Here is a 23,722-nt window from a genome sequence, read left to right as displayed (position 1 = left end):
AATATTTTTTACAAGACTTCATGATTTTATATATAGTATGGATTTTATATTATATATGGTATCTAATTAGTTTTTGATGCTAACAGGCTTGTATAGCTTTAAAGTTTTTGGCGGGTTTTTTTTAAAAGTATTAAGGCTTGACACTATTTAACTCTGGATATGTATCATCATATTGTTCTGAGGAAGACTGGAGTTCCCAGTTGAAAGCGCTTAACCAGTGACTTACTCTTGTTTTGTGCAACAATAAATTTTTCTTAACATCCTGTGTACGAGCGGTGTTTATCGGAGAAAGTTACTACAAGGGTAAAGCCAGTGTGTTTTCAGGAAGATTTTAAGTTTTTGTTTAAAGAGTGATAAGGAAGGGAAGGAAGTTCACTAGGTAGAAGTTTCTACTTTTTCCCCAATTGTATTTGAGAACAACAAGCAGCTGCTTTTAAAATATGGTAACCTTCATTAAGTCAAACAAAATAAGTTAACTGTGACTCATATTGAACATACACTGCAGTGACTACTCATTTATATCAGTTGTCCTTAACCTTCAGATATTTCAACAAAAATCTTTTTCTACAACTTCCTTGTAATTATCCAGAATTACTACCTGTTACTGTGATAAAAAAATCTAAGATTCGAGACACAAATTTTTTTTTTCTACTCTTTTCTCATAATTATCAAGTAGTACAAAATGTTAATGTGACATTATGTCTACAAAGTATGTACATATTTCTGTGTCTGTAAATATGTTACTTTTAATCAAAAAATAACAAATACTGAAAAAATTGTGAAAAAAGCAAAAAGCCTGGCAATCACAATCTAGTAATGCATTCTCTAGAGCCTCAGTTTACCACAGCCTTCTAAGGGAGTACAAAAGAACAATAAATATGCATTATTTGTACCAACCTCATCCACATAGAAACAGCCAATTAAAAAAAACAGAGAGGCAATGCAGTGACTGTTTGTTGCCACAGACGTGGGATGATACATCAGCATTCTCAATGCACATCATTCACTGAGACATTAACTGGTATGCTCGGGGAGAGGGGGTTGGAAGCAACACTCCTGCTCATTGGCAGCAGTATGATCCTGTCCCCTCAACCTCCTCTCTGGTCCCAAACATTGGGTCAGAGTTGGGCTCTGGGACAGGAGTTGGGCTTGGTAGACCAGTGAGTAAGAAGAAGTCCCTGGGGATAGCTGATGGTCAGCTCTAAGGAGCTAGAAAAAAAAAACATGGAGGAATCAAGATAGGCCCCCACCCTATGAAAACAATATTTGGTGTCAGGTCCACTGAAGGGTTCGGTAAAAGGAAGTACGAATCCTTAGTGAGATTGGTGGAAACAATTCACTATACTCCAGAGCTTGTTGAAAAGGATCTGACAGCAAAAGACTATCCATGAATGAATGGGGACTGCACAGACACTGACATCACAACTCAGTGCAATAGCAGCATCCTCAGGTATACAAATAGCACTGAGACTGAAGCCACCAAAAGGTATAGGAGGGTGTTAGACAGCTGGGCTCTCGACTGCATCTTTATCATGGCTGAAAAAGACTTGACCGCCTGAGTCCTCTCTGTGAGAAGGAAAGCTCAACAATGATAAGGACCAACTCTACCTCAGTAAGCCAAGTTCAGAAAGGACTTCTCCCAATCTATGCAAAACTTCACATCCTATAATTGTAACACAGGTCAAGTCAAGGATTCTAATACGGCATCCTTTAAAGTGGCCACCCAAACCAAGTCCTCTGATTAAAGAAACCCATGTACATTACTCTCCTGCAAGACCTCCAAATCACCATGGTTACCATCCTGGTAAATGTTCTAGCTACAGAGAATGCAGTGAATGGTAACACATTACACTGATTTACACTGAATATGATTACCATGAAGAACAAACTGAAGGAACCTCTTGAGAGGACCTATCCAAGACAGTGATGTGCCACACAGCATCCTTCATATTCAGCAACACTGTCCAGCTTCCCTGCTACCCCCTGAAGGTCATCACTCACAACTCTGAATGCAAAACAAATCGCCCAAAGGGTGAATAAACTAATAAAAAACACAAGTCAAAGCACACTTCCATCAGAACTCTGATGATGCCATTAGTGGATGGTGAAAGCATTAAAGTTTGTGAAGCTACAATATAACCCACTGGAAGTGTGCTTTGGCTCGTGTTTTTCAACGTGTTTTTCATCACCCACAACTTGACAAACCAGGGATGGTTGCTGAAACAACCAAAGGCAAGGTTACAAGAAAAGTGTCTTGTCCCTTTTATAACTAACAGGAGGAAGGAATAAAACGTATGTCCTTGTTGTAAAGAAAGAAGTTTCTATAGGCCACTAAAGAAAACAGCACTGACCGTATATCACAACAGTTGTGCAGAGGCAGGCTGGATCTGTGAAGTGCTTTATGAAAATGCCTATAATAAAGATGGAGTTAAGTCCTTAGCAGACATCTTTCAGAAGGAGAACTTAAATCAGTAAGACATGGTCATCTATGATTAGGTCTAGAACCCTAGACGGCTTTCTAGCTGCAGTGAACTTTCAGAAAAATTCTTACTTTGGACAAGTCATGGACTGTACTCAGGACAGCAAGTTGTGGTAAATGCAGCAACATTCCAGTATGACTTGGCAGGAAGAGAAGCAAGACTGATTGATGCTGGAGTCTCTACATTGTTCTAGTGGGCTTCTTCCTGTACAGCTGGTATGGCCAGGAAAAAGAGGAAAGACTTGAGGGAGTACAACTGAGACCCTCAGCCAAATTCGGCGCTTGCTTTACTCTTTTTAACACCTTTATTAAATTATCACTTAAGACGCATGCAAACGTTTATTTATACAAAAGGAAAAAATATATTATCATGTTCCTAGTTACAAATATTATACATAGGATCATAGGAGATTACTAGGCTATCGACACAGAGGTCATTCTAAGCCTAGTGGTTTCATCCCAGTGTAGTACCATAGAAATGTTTGTCAATATCCAAGACAGCATTTAATGATGACAGCCCATGTCCAGGAGGGTTGTGGGCTCTATCTCTGGTAAGAATTTTCGGTGCCCCATCCATTTACCAGGTTCCTCTTGAACAGTGTCATAGAGGTGCTTTGTTTCACATGAATGGACAGCCTGTTCCAAAGACACGGCAGTCACTGGGAGATAAATATGTTCCTCCAGCATGTCCTATACAAGTTGCAGGCCATATTTAGGTCCCTGGAATGTGTTGCCCTAGTCTCGTTTGATTTATGGATATGTGGCAAGCTCATTAGGTTTGGGTCTTGGAATTGCTCTGTAGGCCACGCATAAGTCTCCCATAAGAAGTCTATATGATACAGAGTACAGTGACAGGAGCTTTACTCAGTCTGTATAAGGCACATGCTGGAGCCCCTTGATCTTCTTTGTTAGAAACCTCTGAGGTCTCTCTAATTGCTGCAGGTGCTTAGCAGTGTACTTGCTAAACAGGGAGTTATACTCAATGATGGACCAGATAAGCACTGGGCATAAAAGGGGGGGGTTATAACATCTTTTGGTCTCAAGGCGATGCCTTTATCAAGTGTGCTACACAGAAAGATTTCCTTACTACAGTAGACACATGGTGGACAAAGTTAAGGTCGCAGTCAACATGTGATCCCAGATCCTTTACCACTTCATGGGCACTTAGGGTACTGTTGTTAATTTGATAGCATGAGAGGACACTGTGCTGAAAGGAATTTTGATGCATTTCTTTGCATTCAGTTTGAAACAAACTAATACACCAGTCGTTGATCTGTGTGAGAACCTCCTGGAGTATACTGACATTATTTGGGGATTGAATGACTGCACCTAGTTTGCAGTCGTCTGCAAACTTGGTCAGTCACAACCCCTTAGTTTTGACCTGAACTTCATATATGTCAAACAGTAGGGGGCTCAGCACTTATGTTCTGCTTTACTCTTCTTGAACTCCTCAACCAGATCCTGAGAGGCCTAACTGAAGGCTCCTCTTTCATGAAAGGAGCATAAAGAATGACCCAGCTGAGCCATCAGTAAATTTGAAAAGGCTAGACATCTCCACCTTATGTAAGATGTGTGCATCTGTTACTCTAAAGCCTGAGGTCTAACAAAATTAAAGGGAATCATATGGAAGACTATTGTAGAAGACATCACAGTAACTGTCAACCACTTTTTCCAGAGGATAAAATCATAGTTAAGTTACGTCTTCAAAGAAGCAGTGGTCTAAGGAGGCCTCAACAAATGAGACAGACAGTTAAGGAATCTAAACTGCAACGTGGTGAAGAAGAACAAACTCCAGTCTATATTAGCCAGAGCTTTAAAATCCTTAGCAGGTAACAAGGTGAAAAGGTGCAGCGGAATTCTGGAACCCATACTAAATATAAGCAGCAGAATCAGATACTCCAAGGCTGCAATTTCAGTATCACTTAAGAGAGACTCCATGGGTGGAATAACAAATCTTCTACCTTCCCGATATACTCACTAAAAGAAATTACTGTTACTTCATGCCAACTTTTACCACTACTGATGTGCAGTGATCATGGGGTTATAAAGGTTAAATTGTTGCTAGATAATTCTTCCAAAATGAAATCTAAACCAATGCATACATCAATTACAGATTATATGGAAGAAAAATAGTCACATTATAAAACTAAGCAGTTTTAAGATGTATATTTATTTTTATTATTTATTCAGTTTTATAGTCATAGCTAGTATTGAACTGTTCACTCAATTTGATTTTAAATATGTACAATACTTTAAACAGCTGTGAATTGCTTAAGGCTCTCAACAATGTAATGTTTTATCTAACCATGTGATTTTTCTAAATGCTTTATATATTTAAGGGCAACAGCATCCTGAATGAATTGAATTTAAGGACGAAAGCACTTAACCCGTTCGAATAAACAGTAATTTTATTTTAAAAACCTGGTGGTTGAGCAGTCCCCTCTGGACTATCCCATGCTTGCAGGGTCATTTTTGGTTTACTATATAAAACTAATTGGAGTGACGAGTTTAGCGGAAAAATTGCAGAAGTAATGTGGACCGTTTTGAAAGTGAAATTGCTGGAGTGAAAAAAACAAAGAAAACGTTTAACATCCAGATCAAGGCATACAACGTCAGGGGGATTTATCTCCATAAGAACAAGATACCTGATTAAGGTGAGGGGCAAATAACATAAGAAAGGGAAAAGTGGTTGAACTACAACTTTGAAAACAAATAAGTTGGATAAACAAATTAAGCATAGTGAGAGACAAGATCAAAATAAATCTGGAGAAAATGTATATAAAGATACTAAGCATAAAAGGAAATCATTTAAAAATACCTAAGATGTGGAAGGAGTAAAGATATACAAGCTGATAAACAGAGTGCGGCTTCTAAAATTTATTCTCAGACACCACCAATTATAGATTTTTTTTTACAAAACCTTATGCAAAACGGTCTGGCTCCACAAAGGGGGTAATAAGTTACTCTACTGACATCCAGTTAATTTCAGATAATAAAATCAGATTTTGAAAAAGAACTCAGCAAACAATCCAAAACACAGGGAAGAGATGGGATTAGAAATAACGACCTGAGAACACTTCAGCAAGAAATTACATTACCATTACATCTGTTATTTACTAGGTCACATAAATATGGGGAGATTCCTCAAGATTAAACACATGCATTTATTAAACTTGTCTTTAAGAGAAAGGGAAGCAGGAGAAACCCAGAGTCATAGAGACCCCCCCCCCCCGAGTATATTTTCATGTTGTGGAAAAATAATGGAGAAGGTAATATTGGATACCTTATTGTCAGAATTGGATTGGAAAGGTTAGGACTTGAAACCATGTATCAACAAGCATATGTTGAATACAGTTTACTATCATTTATTCGAAGTGAAGTCGGTCGACGCCACTTCGTTTTGAAAATCAGAATGTCGACCGTAGGCAATGTCGAACACTGATACTACCGAAATACACATCTCGGACCAATGTTAAAACCCGTCCCTAGGTAGCAGTCATGTATTTCGGCAATTCCGGTGCTCGACATTGTGAATTTCTAACAATCTCGGTCGACCATGTGAATAGTTGTCAGAGTACATTTTGGGTATATGATAGTAAACCGTTGAATACAGATCTATTATTACCTGTAACATGATGTCAGGATGCTCTATAACAATATAACAGCTATGAATGAAAAATTGTGCTGTGATGTAAACTATAAAGATTAAGCTTCAGCATTTGACAGGGTCATACACAAAACACTGACCAATAAATTAGAACAACTAGGTAATGACTTACTCCAGATAAGATGGATAGCTCCATGGCTTACAAATAGGGAATGGCAAGTATCATACAGCAATTGGACAAGTGAAATTCTTGGTTACAGCCAGGGTGTCCCACAGGGCTCTGTCCTAGACCCTTACTTGTTTATATTGGATATTTCAGACCGATCTTTTTCAGCTTAGGTGTTCTATAGTCTGCATGCAGATGAAATTAAACTGGGTAAACTGATTACGTGTTATAGATGGGGCTTGTCTGCAAAAGAACTTGACTAGATTGACCATTTGGGCACAGGGGAATATGTTGATAAATGCGTCAAAAAACATCCATATGAGAGATATGGGAAACAAACTGAAAGGTGAATATTTAATATAGCACACAGTGATTGATACTGTAGATTAATTTAAGAACCTGGGTAGATCCAGCTTTGAGTTTTCCTAATAATACCAACCAATTGGTTAATGAGAGTTATACAAATATAGGTTGTATAAAAAGATTTATAAAGTTAAGTCACTGTTAATTACCCCAGACCCAAACTTGCACATGGAATAACAATATGGAAGCCTTATAAGAAAACAAGCCTGACAAAATTGGAAAGAGTACAGCAGAAATGTACTAAGGGCATCCATGGATGTGAAACTAAGTTATTATGAAAGACTAAAATATCTGAAACTGTACAGTACATCTCTTATAGATACTTAACATGATATCCTATTCAGGTATATAGGACATTTAGAGACAACTACCTCTAGGAATATTTGGGGTAATCAAAAAGTAGTAGAGAATCATCAGACAACCTATGCATAAAATTCTATTGGAATGATAAGTGTACTAAACTGGCTCTCAGAGAGCAGCTGATGCATGAAACAAACAGACTACCAAATTACATTAAAGCAAGCACTAGTTTAAACATTTTTACGAACAGCCTGGACACTGATTACGGGAAGAACTGTTCTGGTATACTGGAAGGCTAGAAGGGCATTAATGCCCGTGGTTAAATATTTATAAACAAGTCCCACCACAAGCTTCACATCCAGTTCCTACAAGCTCTACCAGTTTTGAAGGCACCAGTGTACCCTTCTAAACCTGAGCAGTCAAGATCTCCTAGATCTGGGAAGATCCGTGGAAAAAGTCCTCACACCTGCATGCCACTGTGAAGCACATTGAAGGGGACTCGAGCAACTGCTCCATGGACACAGGACAGCTGCACACAAGCTCCAGACTCTCAGTTATGGAAAGAGTGATTGCGAAGTGCAAACCTCTCACAACCATTTTGTCATCTACAGAAATGGAGGACAAGTACAAGCTCATCCTATCGCTGGCTAAATGAAAGCTAGCAACAAATAAGGACTGCACAGATATCACAGGAGCAGATCTGGTTCAAGTCAATGAAGCAGATATATGCTCTCTGCATCCTTTGCTTTCTCATAATGCTTCCAGCACTACCCTGGGACTGCATGAGGAATCTTCTCCTGTTGATCTCTGTGGCACATACCCTCAAAAGCATCATCTTGTAAGAAGCAACAAACATATGTCCTCTGCATTTTCAAATGGCTAGGTGGAAGCAACGAAAATTACGGTGGTGCTTTATTGTGCATTTTCTCCAAGCAGTACAGTTAGTGACACTGCACATCTTGACTTGTGGTCTGGCAAACACAAGAACATTCAGACAGACTGTATTTTAAGCACCAAGTACAGCAACCTTTCCACAATAAAAATCAGGACTGAGAATCAATGTATATGGTGAACAGAAAAAAATGATGGGCACAGGGACTGAGCATGTGCTGCTAGCCCAGCACTAGGTGCATCCCCTCCCTCCATCAAACAAAAACAGCTAGACAAGGGGTTACATGAAAATATATGCAATGGTTAAACACATTGCAGAGGGCTTCCCATATCAGATCATGAATGCTCCAGTTAGAATAAATGGGTGTAAACCTTCAAACTAAAACTAAAATAAGAGAACACTTACTTTCCTTCTTAATAATTCATCACAGGCCATTTGAAGGTCCCAAATACCTGAAAGATGCAACTTAGTTAATGCAGACAGGACACTGTGTAACAATATATAGGACTCACCTGACATAAACGCTGTATTATAGTTCCACTTGTCCCATACAATTACATACTTTTAGGACAGCAAGCCATCAGTTATTCAATCCCACACCTCCTGACTTTTATTTTAATTTTTTTAGGTGCGAGTGCACCATTCAAACCCTGGATCTCTCTCTCTCTCTCTCTCTCTCACACACACATATATACAGAGTCGGGCCAGAAATACTTATATCAACAGAGCTAACTATGGCTTTCCAAACATACTGTAACTTATTTTTGTCTACCAAAGCTCACACTATACCCACACACTATACGATATACATTGCGTACAAATGCTTTAAATACTTAACCGCTTGCAGTGAACACCACTCATCATTCAAAGAAAAGAAGACGTACCTTACCAAAACGAATATGACAGCAGCAGCAGAATACCATACTTAGCTTGTACTCTGCATTACTTCTTTCAGGCTTAAGCATAACCACAAAAGCCATGTCACGCAAAGAAAAATATTAAAGAGCAGCACTGCATTTTGGATAGTCTTGTGCTGCTTCAGGTTTCAAAAACAAGTGACTTTTTACAGTAGTGAAAATGATTTATGCGACTACAAACATTATAAAAATGCACTCCCCGTTACAACAGTAATATTCCCATTGAGACATTAACTAGACAGCAATCCCTACCTTTCCATTTAGTGTCTGGAACCTTTCATCCACAGGCTTTAATACATAATCATCAAAAGGAAGTGATGATATGCTTCTGCTTGACAGGCTGCCTTTGCATGGCACAAGCACCTACATTTAAAAGAAAGAGGACAAATTAGTATAACATTAAAGTAATCTGAGCTTATGCACCTGAGAACAAATGCAGACTTTTGGAAATGACTTAAGATTTTTTTGAGCTATAGTGTATATGCATGTGCTGCCCGGTCATTTTTTATTTTATATATTTATTTAACATTTGTTTACCGGGAAAGTCCAACTGGACACATGTCCTTCTTCAGCGGAGGCCCGGGGAGAAAACCTCCACACAGTAAGACAAACAAGGTTTACCAATAAGGCAACACTCAAACAGAACAACAAGAGTATAGCCTATCAATTGCACACATATCAATTATACACAGTGATTAAAACTCTTCCAAAAGGAGGCAACCACATAGTACATCAAGATTATAACATATCAAATTGAAGCACAGTGAGGAATACAAAACGGTATACATTATATCTCCATGGTGGGAATTATATGGTATAGTACTTGCAGAGAAGTTATACGAGTAACACCACCAGAAGCAACTAAATACAGTGAGAAAAGTCAGTGTTAAGATTCTAAGGGGGAATAAGACAGTTACAAAGTCTAATGTTAAACAAGAATGTCTTAAGTTATCTTAAAGTGGTGTTTTCCAGAAGTGTGACTTAAGTACAGTTTAATAAACTTTTTTGTCCCTGTTGCAAGATTAATTCCAGTCACAACTGAAAGCACTCCGAACTTCTCATGTGTTACTACGCACTGCTGCAGAACGTAACACTGATTAAAACAAGTTCTTGCTGTCAGTATACAAACCTAGAAACTTCAGTCTCCTACAGTTACACTGCCAACCAGGAAGTACACTCTTGGTGAGCAAAGGGATAAACACAGCAACTCTTCTAGTTTTGGGTTAGAACTGGTACCACTCATGCACAGGGAACACTAGTGAACACTAGTGAATTTATTAGCACTTCCATATAAAAGATCTATATTTCACCTCTTCACAACTCTGCAGTTTTACATCAGTACAAACACAACAGATGTGGAGAGAGATGCCGGGATAAAAAGTACCCATTATGCATGACACTGTTATAATAACAAAAAGAACAGGTTTTAGTTATTCCTACCACATAAAAGAACTTTATGAAGAAATCAAAATAAGATATTTTCACTCTAAGAATACTGTTTGTGGATAATGACTAGAAAGATGAAAAAAGGCTTTCATATATGGAACCAATTCAGCCACACAAAAAAGAAAAAGCAATAAAACATACAACACTCATCACATAACAATAAAAACTAACATGAAAAATACTGAAGAACCATTTAAGCTACAACTATAACTCTAGAATATTTGACTTCAAAGACGTCAAACTTCCACTGGCTAAGCAAGCTGTAGCACAAAGATGTGCTGCCCAGTTATTACAATGACTTTTAAGTAGAGTTTAACTAAACTTTTTGCCATTGTGAGTAGATGAGTAGAAAAATTTATATTTTTATGACTTAATCTGACAGAAAAAATAAGATTAAAAGGAAACCCGCAATGTGACGAATTGCATTTTTAAGTACATCACAGTACTGTGAGACTGAGTCAATGAATAACCAAGCAAAGGTAATTGTGGAGAAATTCTTAGTAGATACCAACGATGCTAATCATACTGAAATAAGGAAAGCACGCTTGCAACTTGCCAACTACATAGTGGAGGCTAAAGAAAGTACAGTTGTGTACACCTACCATAAATGTAGATGTTCGAGTGTCTTCACTGTTGCAGTCATAACTGTAGGGTGCTCCTGCCGGCAGGCAGCCCGAGGTCGGCCAGAATCCCAAAGTCTGGGTCCGGCGTCGGCTGTACAAGCTAGTACCCTGACGTCAGTACGCTCTGGTACATAGCCCTCAGCCGACACCATCTTCTCCAGCCTTTCTTGCCCTAGATGTCAGAAGTCCCCAACAAAACAAAAATGAATCCAACAAGGACAAATACACCACAAAAAAGGAAAAGGGAGAAAAAAGAGGGGATAGGAGGGAGGGAAATCCCGACTGCAACAGTGAAGACACTCGAACATCTACATTTATGGTAGGTGTACACAACTGTACTATGTTCTTCGTGTTTCACTGTTGCAGTCATAACTGTAGGGTGGAATCCCAAAGCAGTGTAAAAGGGGAGGAGGCTTTAGATAGAAGAAGGGGAGGCAAGAATACCCTGCAAAACAGCAGAGGCAAAGCCTGCCCTAGTCTTAGAAAACAGAGGGAGATTGTAGTGCTTGGAAAAGGTATGCACAGAACTCCAAGTGGCAGCTTCCAAGATATCCTTGGTAGGGACTCCTCTGAGGAAAGCTGTAGAAGTGGCAGCTGCTCTAGTAGAATGACTTCTAATGGTACCTGGAAACTGTTTCCCATGATGGTGTAACAAAATCTGATTCCATAAGCAATCCATTTGGAAATAGTTTGTTTAGAAATAGGTTTTCCAAGAGAACTGGAGGCAAAAGAAACAAACAATTGATTAGACTTTCTGAACTCTTTAGTCTTGTCCAGGTAAAATCGTAACTGTCTGTGCACATCTAATGAATGCAACATCCTTTCCCCTTTATTTTGAGGATTTGGAAAGAAAGTAGGAAGGTGAATTGTCTGATGTAAAGCCACTTTCGAAAGCACCTTAGGCATGAAAGTAGGATTGGTCCTCAAGGATACTCTGTCCTGATGGAAAATAAGGTATGGTTCCACAGCCATGAGAGCTTGCAACTCTGAGACCCTTCTGGCAGAGGTCAATGCTAATAAAAGAACAGTCTTCCAAGAAAAAAACTTAATATCTGAAGATGCAGCAGGCTCAAAAGGAGGCAAAGTAAGTTTTTCTAAAACATAATTAAGATCCCAGGCAGGGACAGGAGGGGTCCTGGGAGGCCGCAAATTTTTAGCCCCTCTCAAGAATTGCTTCACCAAAGGATGAGAAAAAACAGGAGGATCAGAACTGAAATGAGCAGAAATAGCAGAAGCATGAATCTTAATGGAAGAAAAGGAAAGTCCTTTAGATAAAAGTTCCCAAAGGTAAAGCAAAATAGAAGAGAGATCAGGTACCAGAGGATCCGAGCCTCGGTCCTGCATCCAAATACAAAACCTCTTCCATTTAGAGGCATAGGATTTCCTAGTGCTAGGCCGTCTAGCTTCCAGAAGAACATCCAAAACTTGTTTGGGAAGACTAGAGGAAATCAAATTCCTTTGAAGAGCCAAGCTGCCAGGCAAAGGGTCTTGAGATTGGAATGTAGTAACTGACCCTGATGCTGGGACAGAAGCGAAGGGTTCAGAGGGAGAATCCAAGGAGGCCCCAAGAACAGGTGCTTTAAAGTTGGATACCAAAACTGTCGAGGCCAATTTGGAGCAATCAAGATGATGAACTTGAGCTTGTCCTGTTTTATCTTCAGTAATACCCGAGGTAGTAGAGGAAGAGGAGGGAAGGCATATCCTGAAAGGCTTCTCCAGCTGAAGGACAGGGCATCCACTCTCCAAGCTGTTTTGTGGAAGGACCTGGTGCAAAAGCGAGGCAGCTGATGATTGAGATGGGATGCAAACAGATCTATCTGGGAACATCCCCAAACTGCAGTAATCCTGTTGAATAAGTTGGTGTCTAGCATCCATTCGTGAGGATCTGAAATGTTTCTGCTCAGGCTGTCTGCTAAGAGATTCTGTTCCCCTGGAATGAATTGAGCCTGGAGATGTAGATTCAAATTTAGAGCTGTGTCCCATAAAGCCATAGCTAGTCGGCAAAGGGGGTACGAATGAGAACCCCCCTGCTTGTTGATGTACCACATGACCGTGGTGTTGTCTGTGCGAATTAGCAGAGGCCCTGGTTGCAAAGGTTCTTGAAGGCTAGAAGGGCATTTTGAACTGCCAACATTTCCTTCAGATTGATGTGCCAGTGAAGATGGTCCTTTGTCCAGGTTCCCTGCTGGCAATTGTCTAGAAAGTGTGCTCCCCAAGCATAATCCGAGGCATCCGTTGTTAGGATTTGAGTAGGATGAGGTAGACGAAAAGGCTTTCCTTCGTTTAAAGCGCATACCCTGGACCACCAGAGGAACTCCCTCTGAAGGCAGGGGATCAGAGGAATCAGAATATCCAGATCGTGGTAATGCTGTGACCATACACTTTTCAGATACCATTGAAGCTTTCTCATATGAAGCCTTGCATTTGGAATCAACAGAATGCAGGAAGCCATGTAGCCCAGAGCCTGCAGGAATTTCCATGAAGTGAGCTGAGATAGAGTTGCTAAGGTGCTGAAAGTAGAAGCCAGCTGAGTTTGTTTTTCTGGAGTGAGGAAGGCCCTTTGTAAGGTTGTATTTAAGAGGGCTCCCAAGAATACCATTTGTTGAGAAGGGATCAAATGTGACTTTTTTGTGTTCACTGAAAATCCCAGTAGGAGGAGAAGACGTTGAACAAAGTGCAGATGTTGAAGTAGAAGATCTTTGCTGTCTGCCTGAATAAGGCAGTCGTCCAAATAGGGGTAAATCTGGATCCCCTGAAGTCTGCAGTAAGCCACTACTGGTGCCAGGCACTTGGTAAAGACTCTGGGCGCAGTAGATAAACCAAAGGGCAGTACAGAGAATTGAAAGTGCTTCGAACCTGCCTTGAACCTGAGGAATTTCCTGCGTTCCTGCCTGATGGGAATGTGTAAGTAAGCTTCCTTTAAGTCCAATGTCACCATCCAGGCGTCCTGAGAGAGCATTGGAATTAGTTGCTGCAGAGTAAGCATCTTGAATTTTGGAATTTCCAAAAAGGTGTTTAACACAGAAAGGTCCAGAATAGGTCTCCATGAGTTTTGTTTTCTTGGAACCAGAAACAGTCTTGAATAAAAACCTTTTCCCATCTCCGAGAGTGGAACAGGCTCTATGGCTCTCATGGCCAGAAGAGCATCCACTTGATTTAAGGCCTCTGACCATTGATGTTTTGGCAGATCTGGCCAACCATGAGCCCTTGGCAAAGTGTGAAAGTGGAATTTGTAACCCTTTAAAATCACGTCCAATACCCATCTGTCCTGGGTAATATGAGTCCAATTTCTGTAAAAAAGAGACAGTTTGCCTCCGAGAGGGGCATCCAGGTGAAGGGGTCCTGTAGCCCAACCGAGAGAGTCATTGAGTTTGCTTTCTTTGAGATTGGGATCTGTCTTCTCCCTTCTAGGTGAAGAAGCAGTCCATTGTCTAGATCTGTAAGAGGCCTGACCTTGACCACGACCTCTGGAGCATCTATATCTTCCCCTTTGAGGCCTGTCAGACGTGGGAAAGGACCAATTTTAGAGGGCCAATTCCTGGAAAATCTAGGAGGCTGAACTTGCAAGAAATCTTTACAGTCTGCATAGACTTTGCCTTTTCTTCCATCTTTTAATAACTTCCTCAGCCTTGGATCCAAAAGAACATCATGTTGAACAGGGGCATCTAATAACTTAGCCTCAACCTGTTCAGGTAAACTTTGTTCACGAAGCCAGGCATGTCTCCTGATAACAGTACCAGAGGCTGCAGCCCTGCAAGAAGCATCCAAAGCATCAAAACCACAATGTAAACTATGTTTGTTCACTTGTTCAGTAGCATGCAAGACATCCTGAAGTTCCTTATCCTCTGCACAAGCAGGAAGGGAAGCAAGCTTTTGCTTTAAAACAGACAAAAGAAATTGCTGATACTTAAACATATGAAACTGGCAATTTAAAGCCCTTACAGACAGGGTAGCAGAAGTATATACCTTTTTTTCCCCACCTGTCTAAAGCACGAGAATCCTTCTCAGAGGGAATAGGATTTTTAGAAGTAGCAACCTTAGCAGCCTTAGAGCCCTGAGAAATAGTTTCAGGATCCGCAGAAAGGTTTTTAAATAAGAATAAATGAGAGTCAGGAACCCTATAAAATCTATCAGGCTTAGAAGGAGCAGGAGGCATGGAATCAGGATTCAAATTAGCCTCAGAAAAGCACCATCTACAATGTCCAAAACAGGAGGGATAGCTAAAGGCCTATGCTGAGGAAGAAGAAGAAATTCCTTAAGCCTCTTCTTGGAAGCAGAATACTCCTGTCCTTCCCAATGAAAATGTTCCCTCATCTCATGCAAGGTTTCCTCAAAAGAGAAATCCTCAGGCGGAGAGGCCGAGGGTAAAGAGTCCTCAGCATCCGAATCCTCATAAGGAGGAAAGGAATAGTCCTGATCTGAGGAAGAAACAGAAGATACAGAAGCCTGGTCAGAGGAATCCAGAGTAACATCCTGTCAAGGCCTTTTCTCAGGAGGGGGGTGAGAACCCCTAATCATTGTAAGCAAATCTTCAGCCATCTTTAATAATTGCTTCTGTGTCCTGGGAGTAGATTCAGAAGCAGCTTGAGCAGGAACTTTAGACTTAACAGGAGTCTTTGTCTTTGCCTTTGAAATAGTGATGTGAGTAGGCCTGAAAACCCTCAGAAGCCGGTACCTGCACAGCGGTTCCGGACCCATCTGAAGGAGCGACGTCCGAAGGTCCTGCAGCAGTTAAAATAGTGGGCCTTGATGGCTCCCCATGGGAGTCCGTATCGGCCATCGGTTCAGAAGTGGCAGACGACAGGGGCTGCAAAAGCGCCTCACTGACGACAGCCGAACCGGACGCTGGCTCCAGCTGCAACGAGTCCTGTTTTGACCTCGGAGGCCTGTCTTTGCCTTTGCGCTTCTTTTGAATTCCGGTAGTGTCCGACGACATTCTATAATTGAAGCGTCTGCCAAAATAATTTAAAGCCCAATCGTACCTGCGCTTGATAGTACGAGAGTTAAACCTGGCACAGAACCGACAACAAGAAACGTCGTGGTCAGGGCCTAAGCAAGGTAGACAGAAAGAGTGAAAATCTTTATGAGGTATTTGCTTCCCACACGTTATACAATTATTAACTTTTTCTGACATCGGAGGAACAAGAAAAAGATTCCCCAACGGGGTACTTAGCTTTGAGAAGAGAAGTAAGAACTTTGGACCGACAACAACAAAATACGCTGTTCGAAAATCGCCAACCAACGACTTGCGAGCTGCTTTCCACCGCACGGCAAGAAAGACTGGAGAAGATGGCGTCGGCTGAGGGCTATGTACCAGAGCATACTGACGTCAGGGTACTAGCTTGTACAGCCGACGCCGGACCCAGACTTTGGGATTCTGGCCGACCTCGGGCTGCCTGCCGGCAGGAGCACCCTACAGTTATGACTGCAACAGTGAAACACGAAGAACATCAACAGGTTGAGATGGTACAGGCAATGAATTTGCATGAAGGTGCTATTGAAGAATAACAAAAGAGAACAATGAATTGATTGAGAAGTATTAATTTGTGTTAAAAGAAATGGCTATAAAAGAAAGGAAGCAAACTGACATGGAAAATAGGGTGTACAGAAAATATGCTCAAGTCACTAGACTACTGGAAAAAGAGGAAGGCCAGGACTGGTTGCCCTGTGTTTCAAAGACAAGCATCTGCAGCATTTCTCCCCAGGCCTCCGCTGAAAACTGACTTTGTTCCAAGTCAGACTTTCCCGGTAAACAAATATGAAATAAACAAACAAATGTTAAATAAATTAAAAATCAAATATGTGCAAAAAACACTGGGGTGGACAGAACTGGTTTACATGTTGCTCAAACAAAGGTCGAGCAGGCTCAAAGACTGCTTGTTTGGTGATCGCAACTGATGTACAAGTGTGTTATGAACTTCCTATAATTATAGCGGTAAGAGCATATTTACCATTGCAATACTGACTCTTGGGATTCCTGCCTGCAGATGCCCAACAGCTGGCTCAATTTCTAAACCAAAGTAGTCAGACTTCCCACACTGCTCTGTCCTGTGAAGGCAGAATTTCAAATGCCTCTGCACATCTAGAAAATACAAAATCCCTTCTTCATTATTCTGACAGAAGGAAAAATAGAGAGATTTGGGCAGACTGCTTGAAAGAAATCTCTGGAATAACCTAAGCATAAGAGATGGGTTAGTTCAATGCACGACTCTGTCCTTGTGGAATACCAAGGGCTCCCTACACGAGATTTTGCAAATCTGAGAACAGACTATCCCATATCAAGAGTACCAGCATAACAGTCTTCCAAGTGAAATCTTTTTATGGTGTGGAAGCATCTGGCTTAAATGGACAAAGTGTAATTTTGTCAAAAGCAAAACTTATGTCCTACGGTGGAAAAATCTCCTTTCTTTGTGTGGTCTTAAATTAATGCACCATTTCACTGGCAAATGAGAGGAGAGATGCGATCCAGAGAAAGCATGCAGAAATGGCTAAAGTATGTACCTTTAGATAGGCATTAATAAAGGCCCACTTTATGTATGTCTGGCAGGTTGGTGCAAACTAGAAACTACTGTGCTGAATGAATCCTGTCCAGAGTTACACTTCCCTGTAATGGGTTTCCTGTCTTTCTTCAAAATCTGAAGCAAATCCTCAGAGAACCTCTGCCTAGAAAGAATGAGTGCTACATCATACATAGACACACACAGTTTCCTAAGGAAGGGGAAAGTCACAGACACCTTGTTCTGAGTGAAGAGGTCTATTTTTTCCCTTGCCAGGCTCAGTAGAAGGGAGAAACTATGCTGCATTGGCTTAAGTGGAATTATCAGTAACATTTTTAATCCTTTGATTCCTTATAACTTGAGATTCATGGGTATGCAAAGGAAAGCATATAGAAATAGATATTTCTAGGATACAGAGAAGGCAACTGTACCCAGGCTTCTCACAATGGTATCCTGATGCAATATTTGCTCAGTTTCTGTAGCATCCAAAAGGTTGACATCTGGCACATCACACTTGTAGACCATGTCCAAGAACATGTTCATGTTTAGCATCCATTCACTGGGGTCATATTGTGCCCTGCTCATATGGTCTACCAAAACATTTGTCAGGAAAGGAAAGTATAATGTTAAGGGTCAGACCTGACTGCTTGGCCTCATGCCTTCAGTGCTAGCTTGCACAATAACAGTGTGTGCTCTTCATTGCTCACGAATATACTACATCACCATGGTACTGTCTGTTTACCAAGTTCCCTGTTGCCATACAAGCTTGAAGGCTTTGATGCTTATAAACAGTGCAATCATTTCTTTTACAAGTGTATTTTTTTTCTGAATGTCCTGTCCCAAGTCCCCTGCACTCTCAGATCTCCAACATAGACTCCCCCCTGCACTCTCAGATCTCCAACATGGACTCCCCCCCGCACTCTCAGATCTCCAACATGGACTCGCCCCTGCACTCTCAGATCTCCAACATGGACTCCCCCATGCCATGTCTGAGAACACTTATGAGGATCCAAGAGCCTGGTTCCATTCTGAAGACTATTCATGGGTTCAGTGAAACTTATTCTATTCATCATTACAGCTCTTTCTTGATTCAGGGTAAAAGTCTAATGTGGCATTGTAATAATTAGATAGGCTGACACCCCGTTTTTCTGTGTTACCACTGCAATATCAATATACCAGCAGCTATGTATGCAAATAATCATCAGGGATCTGGTTCATGTTGACAATCATTCCAAATTATTATCCCAGAAAATGATCCTTGTGTTTTGTGCAGAATGCTTCCTACTCTTCTGCATCAGGCAGTGCCTCTAGAACTAAAACTCACCTTGTGGGTGAGAATCAAGACTTTGTGAGATTTCAATATCATTCCAGAGACTGACAAAGTACAGTTGTGTACCTACCATAAATGTAGATGTTCGAGTGTATTCACTGTTGCAGTCATTACACCTGGGTTATCCTACTGGCAGGCTACCCGCAGTCAGCCTGAATTCCAAAGTCCTGGTCCAGCATCGGTTGCTGTCGCCTCTTCCCTGACGTCAGTGTGCCAGGGGTATAAAAGATGCAGCCAACGCCATTTTCTTCAGTTTTTCTTGCCCCAGATATCAGGTGCCCCCAAATAGGTAGGCTAAAAATTATGCTTATAAAAAAGCATGCAGTAACATAATCATTACCTTCATCTACAAGCAAATACACCACATAGGTTGTATAGAATAGAGAAGTATAGATATGTCCCAGCAATGAAAGGGGGGATGGAGGGAGGGTAACCTGGACTGCAACAGTGAATACACTCGAACTTCTACATTTATGGTAGGTACACAACTGTACTATGTTTATTGTGTTTCACTGTTGCAGTCATTACACTTGGGTTGAATCCCAAAGCTGAGGTTGGGAGGCTGGATCTAAACAGAATTAGGAGTGGCTATGAGGCCCTGCAGAACTGCAGTGGCAAAACCTGCTCTGGATTTAGAGTAAAGAGGTAAGTGGAACTTCTTTGTAAAAGTGTGCACTGAAGTCCAAGTTGCAGCCTCCAAAATATCCTTGGTTGGTACTCTTCTGAGGAAGGCTGCTTTAGTGGCTGCTGCTCTGGTTGAATGTGGCCTAATGTCCTTAGGCACTGATTTGCCATGTTGTGAACAGCAGAAACGAATGCAGTGGCCTATCCATTTTGAAATAGTCTGCTTTGAAATAGCCTTTCCTTGTGATCCTGCAGCATATGCCACTAAGAGTTGCTCAGTCTTTCTGAAAGCTTTAGTTTTGCCCAAGTAGAAGCGTAACTGTATGTGTATGTCCAAAGAATGGAGAAGTCTCTCCCCTTTATTCTGTGGGTTTGGATAAAAGGTAAGCAAATTAATGGTTTGGTTAAGAGCCACACTGGACACTACCTTAGGCATAAATGTTGGGTTTGTCCTTAGAGAAACCCTGTCTGGATGGAAAATAATAAAAGGTTCCACAGCCATTAATGCCTGTAACTCTGAGACTCTTCTTGCTGAACTTATTGCTAGGAGCAGAGCTGTTTTCCATGATAAGAATTTTATCTCACCTTTATTGGCTGTCTCAAAAGGAGGCAGTATGAGATTTTCCAAGACAAAATTGAGGTCCCATGCAGGTATTGGTGCTCTCCTTGGAGGTCTTATGTTTTTGGCCCCTCTGAGGTACTGCCTTAGCAGTGGATGTGAAAAAATAGGTGGGTCCGTATTGTAATGAGCTAAAATGGCAGAGGCATGGATCTTAATTGATGAGAAGGATAGGCTTTTGTCCAGCATCTCAGTTAGGTATTGTAAAATCTGAAGAATATTTGGTACAAGTGTGTCAATTCCTTGTGCCTGGTTCCAAGCACAGAATCTCTTCCATTTTTCTGCAGAAGATTTTCTGGTGCTGGGCCTCCTGGACTCCAAAATAACATCCATAACCGCTTTAGAGAAAGGTGTGTTCTGAATGGTTACATTATCCGCCATGCAGCCAGATTTAGGGTTCTGAGTTGGCTGTGCAGGATCTGACTGTTTTTTTGCGTCAGTAAATGAGGAATTTGAGGTAATGTCCAGGCTGGTCCTTGAGACAAGCTCTTTAGGATTGGGTACCAGTGCTGGTGTGGCCAATCCGGGGCAATCAGTATAATTTTTGGCTTCTTTTGTATGACCTTTAGGAGTACCTTGGAGAGGAGAGGCAGTGGAGGAAAGGTATATACTGTAAGGTTTTCCAACTGAATGACAGCGCATCCACTTTCCATGCTTGTTTGTGGTAAGTCCTTGTGCAGAATCTCTGTAGTTGGTAGTTGTGAGGGGAGGCAAATAGATCTATGTCTGGGCATCCCCATTTCCTTGTTATCATGTTGAAGATTTGTGGATCTAGTTTCCACTCGTGAGAATCCATGAGGTTTCTGCTTAGTTCATCTGCCAGAGCATTTGTCTTTCCTGGCAGGAATTGTGCTTGCAGGTGTACTTGATAAGTCAATGCTGTGTTCCACAAAATCATGGCTTGTCTGCAGAGGGGGTATGAATGCATGCCTCCCTGCTTGTTTATGTACCACATGACTGTAGTATTGTCGGTCTATCAGCAGTTGCCCCGGATGAAGTAGACCCTTGAAGGCTGTCAGGGCATTATGAACAGCTAGCATCGCTTTTTGATTGATATGAAGATGCCTTTGGCTTGCGGGCCATGTGCCCTGAATACATTTTCCTGCCATGTGGACCCCCCAGGCATAATCTGATGCATCTGTTGTTAGTGTCTGCCTAGCTGTGGGTAAAGTGAATGGCTGTCCCTTGCTGTGGTGACAGGCCTGTGCCCACCATCGAAACTCCTGTTGCAGGCAGGGAATGAGAGTAATTAATGTTTCCAGGCTGTGGCAATGTTGAGTCCAAACACTTTTTAGATACCATTGTATCTTCCTCATATGCAGTCTTGCATATGGAATTAGCAGAATGCAGGATGCCATGAAGCCCAAAGCCTGCAGAATATTTCTTGCAGATAACTGGGTCTTTGTTGCCATGCTTTCAAAGTAAGACGTCAACTGCCTTTGTTTGTCTGGCGTGAGATAAGCCATCTGGACAGTTGTATTTAAGCTTGCACCCAGGAATATTATCTCTTGACGGGGTACTAATTTTGATTTCTTTATTTATTGTGTGCCCTAGGCAAATTAGTAATCTTTTTACAAACGCCAGATGCTTTAGCAGAATGTCTTTGTTCTCTGCTTGAATAAGGCAGTCGTCCAAGTAGGGATATATCTGAATTCCTCTGTCTGCAAAAGGCAATTACTGGTGCCAGGCATTTTGTGAAGACCCTGGGCGCAGTAAATAAGCCAAAGGGTAGTGCAGAGAATTGGTAGTGCATTGAACCAGCTATGAATCTGAGGTATCTTCTGCAAGATTGTCTAAATTGGGACATGCAGGTATGCCTCTTTGAGGTCCAAAGTTATAAGCTAGGCCTTCTTGCCCAGCATGGACAGAAGCTGCTGCAGAGTCAACATTTTGAATTTTGAACGTCCAGAAAAGTGTTTAGAATAGACAGGTCCAAAATAGGTTTCTAGGCTTTGTCCTTTCTGGGTACTAAGAAAAGTCTTGAGTAAAATCCTTGTCCCTGCTCTTGTTGTGGTACTGGCTGAATAACCCTCATGTCCATGAGAGAAGAAACTTGTTTTTGGGCCTCTGCCCATTGATTGTGTGGCAGGTCTGGCATACCTTTTACCTTTGGAAGGGTGTGAAAGTGGAACCTGTAGCCCTGAGAAACTATATTTAAGACCCATTTGTCCTGAGTGATCATGTGCCAATTTTGTGAAAAAAGTGTTAGCTTTCCCCTTAAGGATGCTGTCAAAAGATAAGTGCTTGGCATTGGTAGAGGAATGTCAGTGGGCCTGTTTCCTATATGGCTGTGATTTGTCTTCTCCGCTTTTGGAGGTAGAAGCACCCCACTGTTTGGGCCTGTATGAGCCCTGGGGCTGTTGTCTGCCTCTAGGGTGTCTGTATCTGCCTCTTTGTGTCCTGCCTGACAATGGAAAGGACCAATTCTTAGAAGGCCAGTTCCTGCTAAATCTGGGTGGTTGTACCTGTAAGAAATCCTTTACTGTCTGCATAGATTTCGCTTTATCCTCCATTTTCTTCAACACCTCTTCTGCCTTAACACCAAACAAAGTATCATGCTGTAATGGAGCATCCAATAATTTTGCTTTAACATGATCAGGCAGATTATGTTCCTTTAGCCAAGCATGCCTTCTAATGACAGAACCTATAACAGCGGCCCTGCAAGAGGCCTCCAGTGAATAAAAACCACATTGCAAAGTATGCTTTCCCACTTGTTCAGCTGCATGCAATAAATCCTGCATTTCCTTGTTTTCAGAACATTCACAATTTGGCAACATTTTCTGTTTTAGCAGTAACATTAAGCATTGCTGATATTTAAGGATATAAAACTGACAATTTAAAGCCCTTACAGCCAGGGTAGCAGAAGTGTAAACTTTTTCCCCCATCTGTCCAGTGCCCTAGAATCCCTATCCGAGGGGACAGGGTTTTTTGCAGTAGAGGTCTTGACCCCTTTGGGACCCGGAGATATAGTTTCTGGGTCAGCAGCAGGGTTTTTATATAGAAATTTATGAGAATCTGGAACCCTGTAGTATCCTGTCTAGCTTAACAGGTGCAGGATGTAATGAGTCAGGGGAGAGGCCGGACTCTGAAAATAGATCTACAACGTCTAGAACAGGTGGAACAGCAAGAGGTCTGTGCTGAGGTAGTAGAAGAAAGTCTCTGAGCCTTTTCTTAGATTCTGAGTAATCTTGGCTCTCCCAGTGGAAATGCTCCCTCATGGTATGCAAGGTTTCCCCAAAAGAATAATCCTCAGGAGGAGAAGCTGAAGGAATAGATTCTTCAGCATCAGAATCCTCATAGGGAGAAAAAGAGTATCCCTGTTCTGAAGAGGAGTCAGAGGAAATGGAAACCTGATCAGAAGAATAATATTCTGTGCCTTGCCAAGGCCCTCTTATTAGGAGGGGGATGGGAACCCCTGATCAAAGTAATTAGGTCTTCAGCCATTTTAAGCATCTGTTTCTTAGGCATGGAAGTCTGTCCAGGAGAATGCTGTACTTGTTTCTTTGTCTTTAAAGTTGTTTTAATCTTTGCCTTGGAAGCTGAGGCTGGCTTGACATATAACTGTGTAGGTCTGAAAACACCCTCAAAAGCCAATGCCTGCTCAGCGGCTCTGGACCCATCTGAGGGAATATTTTCAGAGTGTCCAATACCTTGAGTATCCAGAGGACTAGCTGTCTCCACGTAGGAGTCGGAAGTGGCCCATGGCTCTGAGGTAGCGAGCGTCAGGGGCTGCAAAAGTGCCTCACTGAGAACAGGTGAACCAGCGACTGGCCTAGCGGAGGCCTCGTCGGTTTTGGACCTCGGATGCCTGTCCTTTTCCTTGCGCTTTTTATAAACTCAGATAGTCAGCTGTTCCGAC

General features: G+C 41.5%; 1 protein-coding gene across 1 annotated transcript in view; it reads right to left on the bottom strand.

Annotated features, from left to right (window-relative positions):
• Nucleotides 1-23,722, bottom strand: part of ANKRD27 (ankyrin repeat domain 27) — a 1,716,109-nt gene that overhangs the window by 1,531,582 nt on the left and 160,805 nt on the right. The window contains exon 3 of the mRNA XM_044081882.1: nucleotides 8,977-9,087. Coding sequence (XP_043937817.1) covers nucleotides 8,977-9,087 — 111 coding nt within the window. The remainder of the gene's footprint in view (nucleotides 1-8,976; nucleotides 9,088-23,722) is intronic.

The sequence above is a fragment of the Protopterus annectens genome, chromosome 8.part1, assembly GCF_019279795.1.
Source record: "Protopterus annectens isolate FY-2018-M chromosome 8.part1, PAN1.0, whole genome shotgun sequence".
NCBI classification, from domain to species: domain Eukaryota; kingdom Metazoa; phylum Chordata; order Ceratodontiformes; family Protopteridae; genus Protopterus; species Protopterus annectens.
Note: the sequence above shows the minus strand (reverse complement) of the source record. Positions and strands in the feature narration are given on the sequence as shown.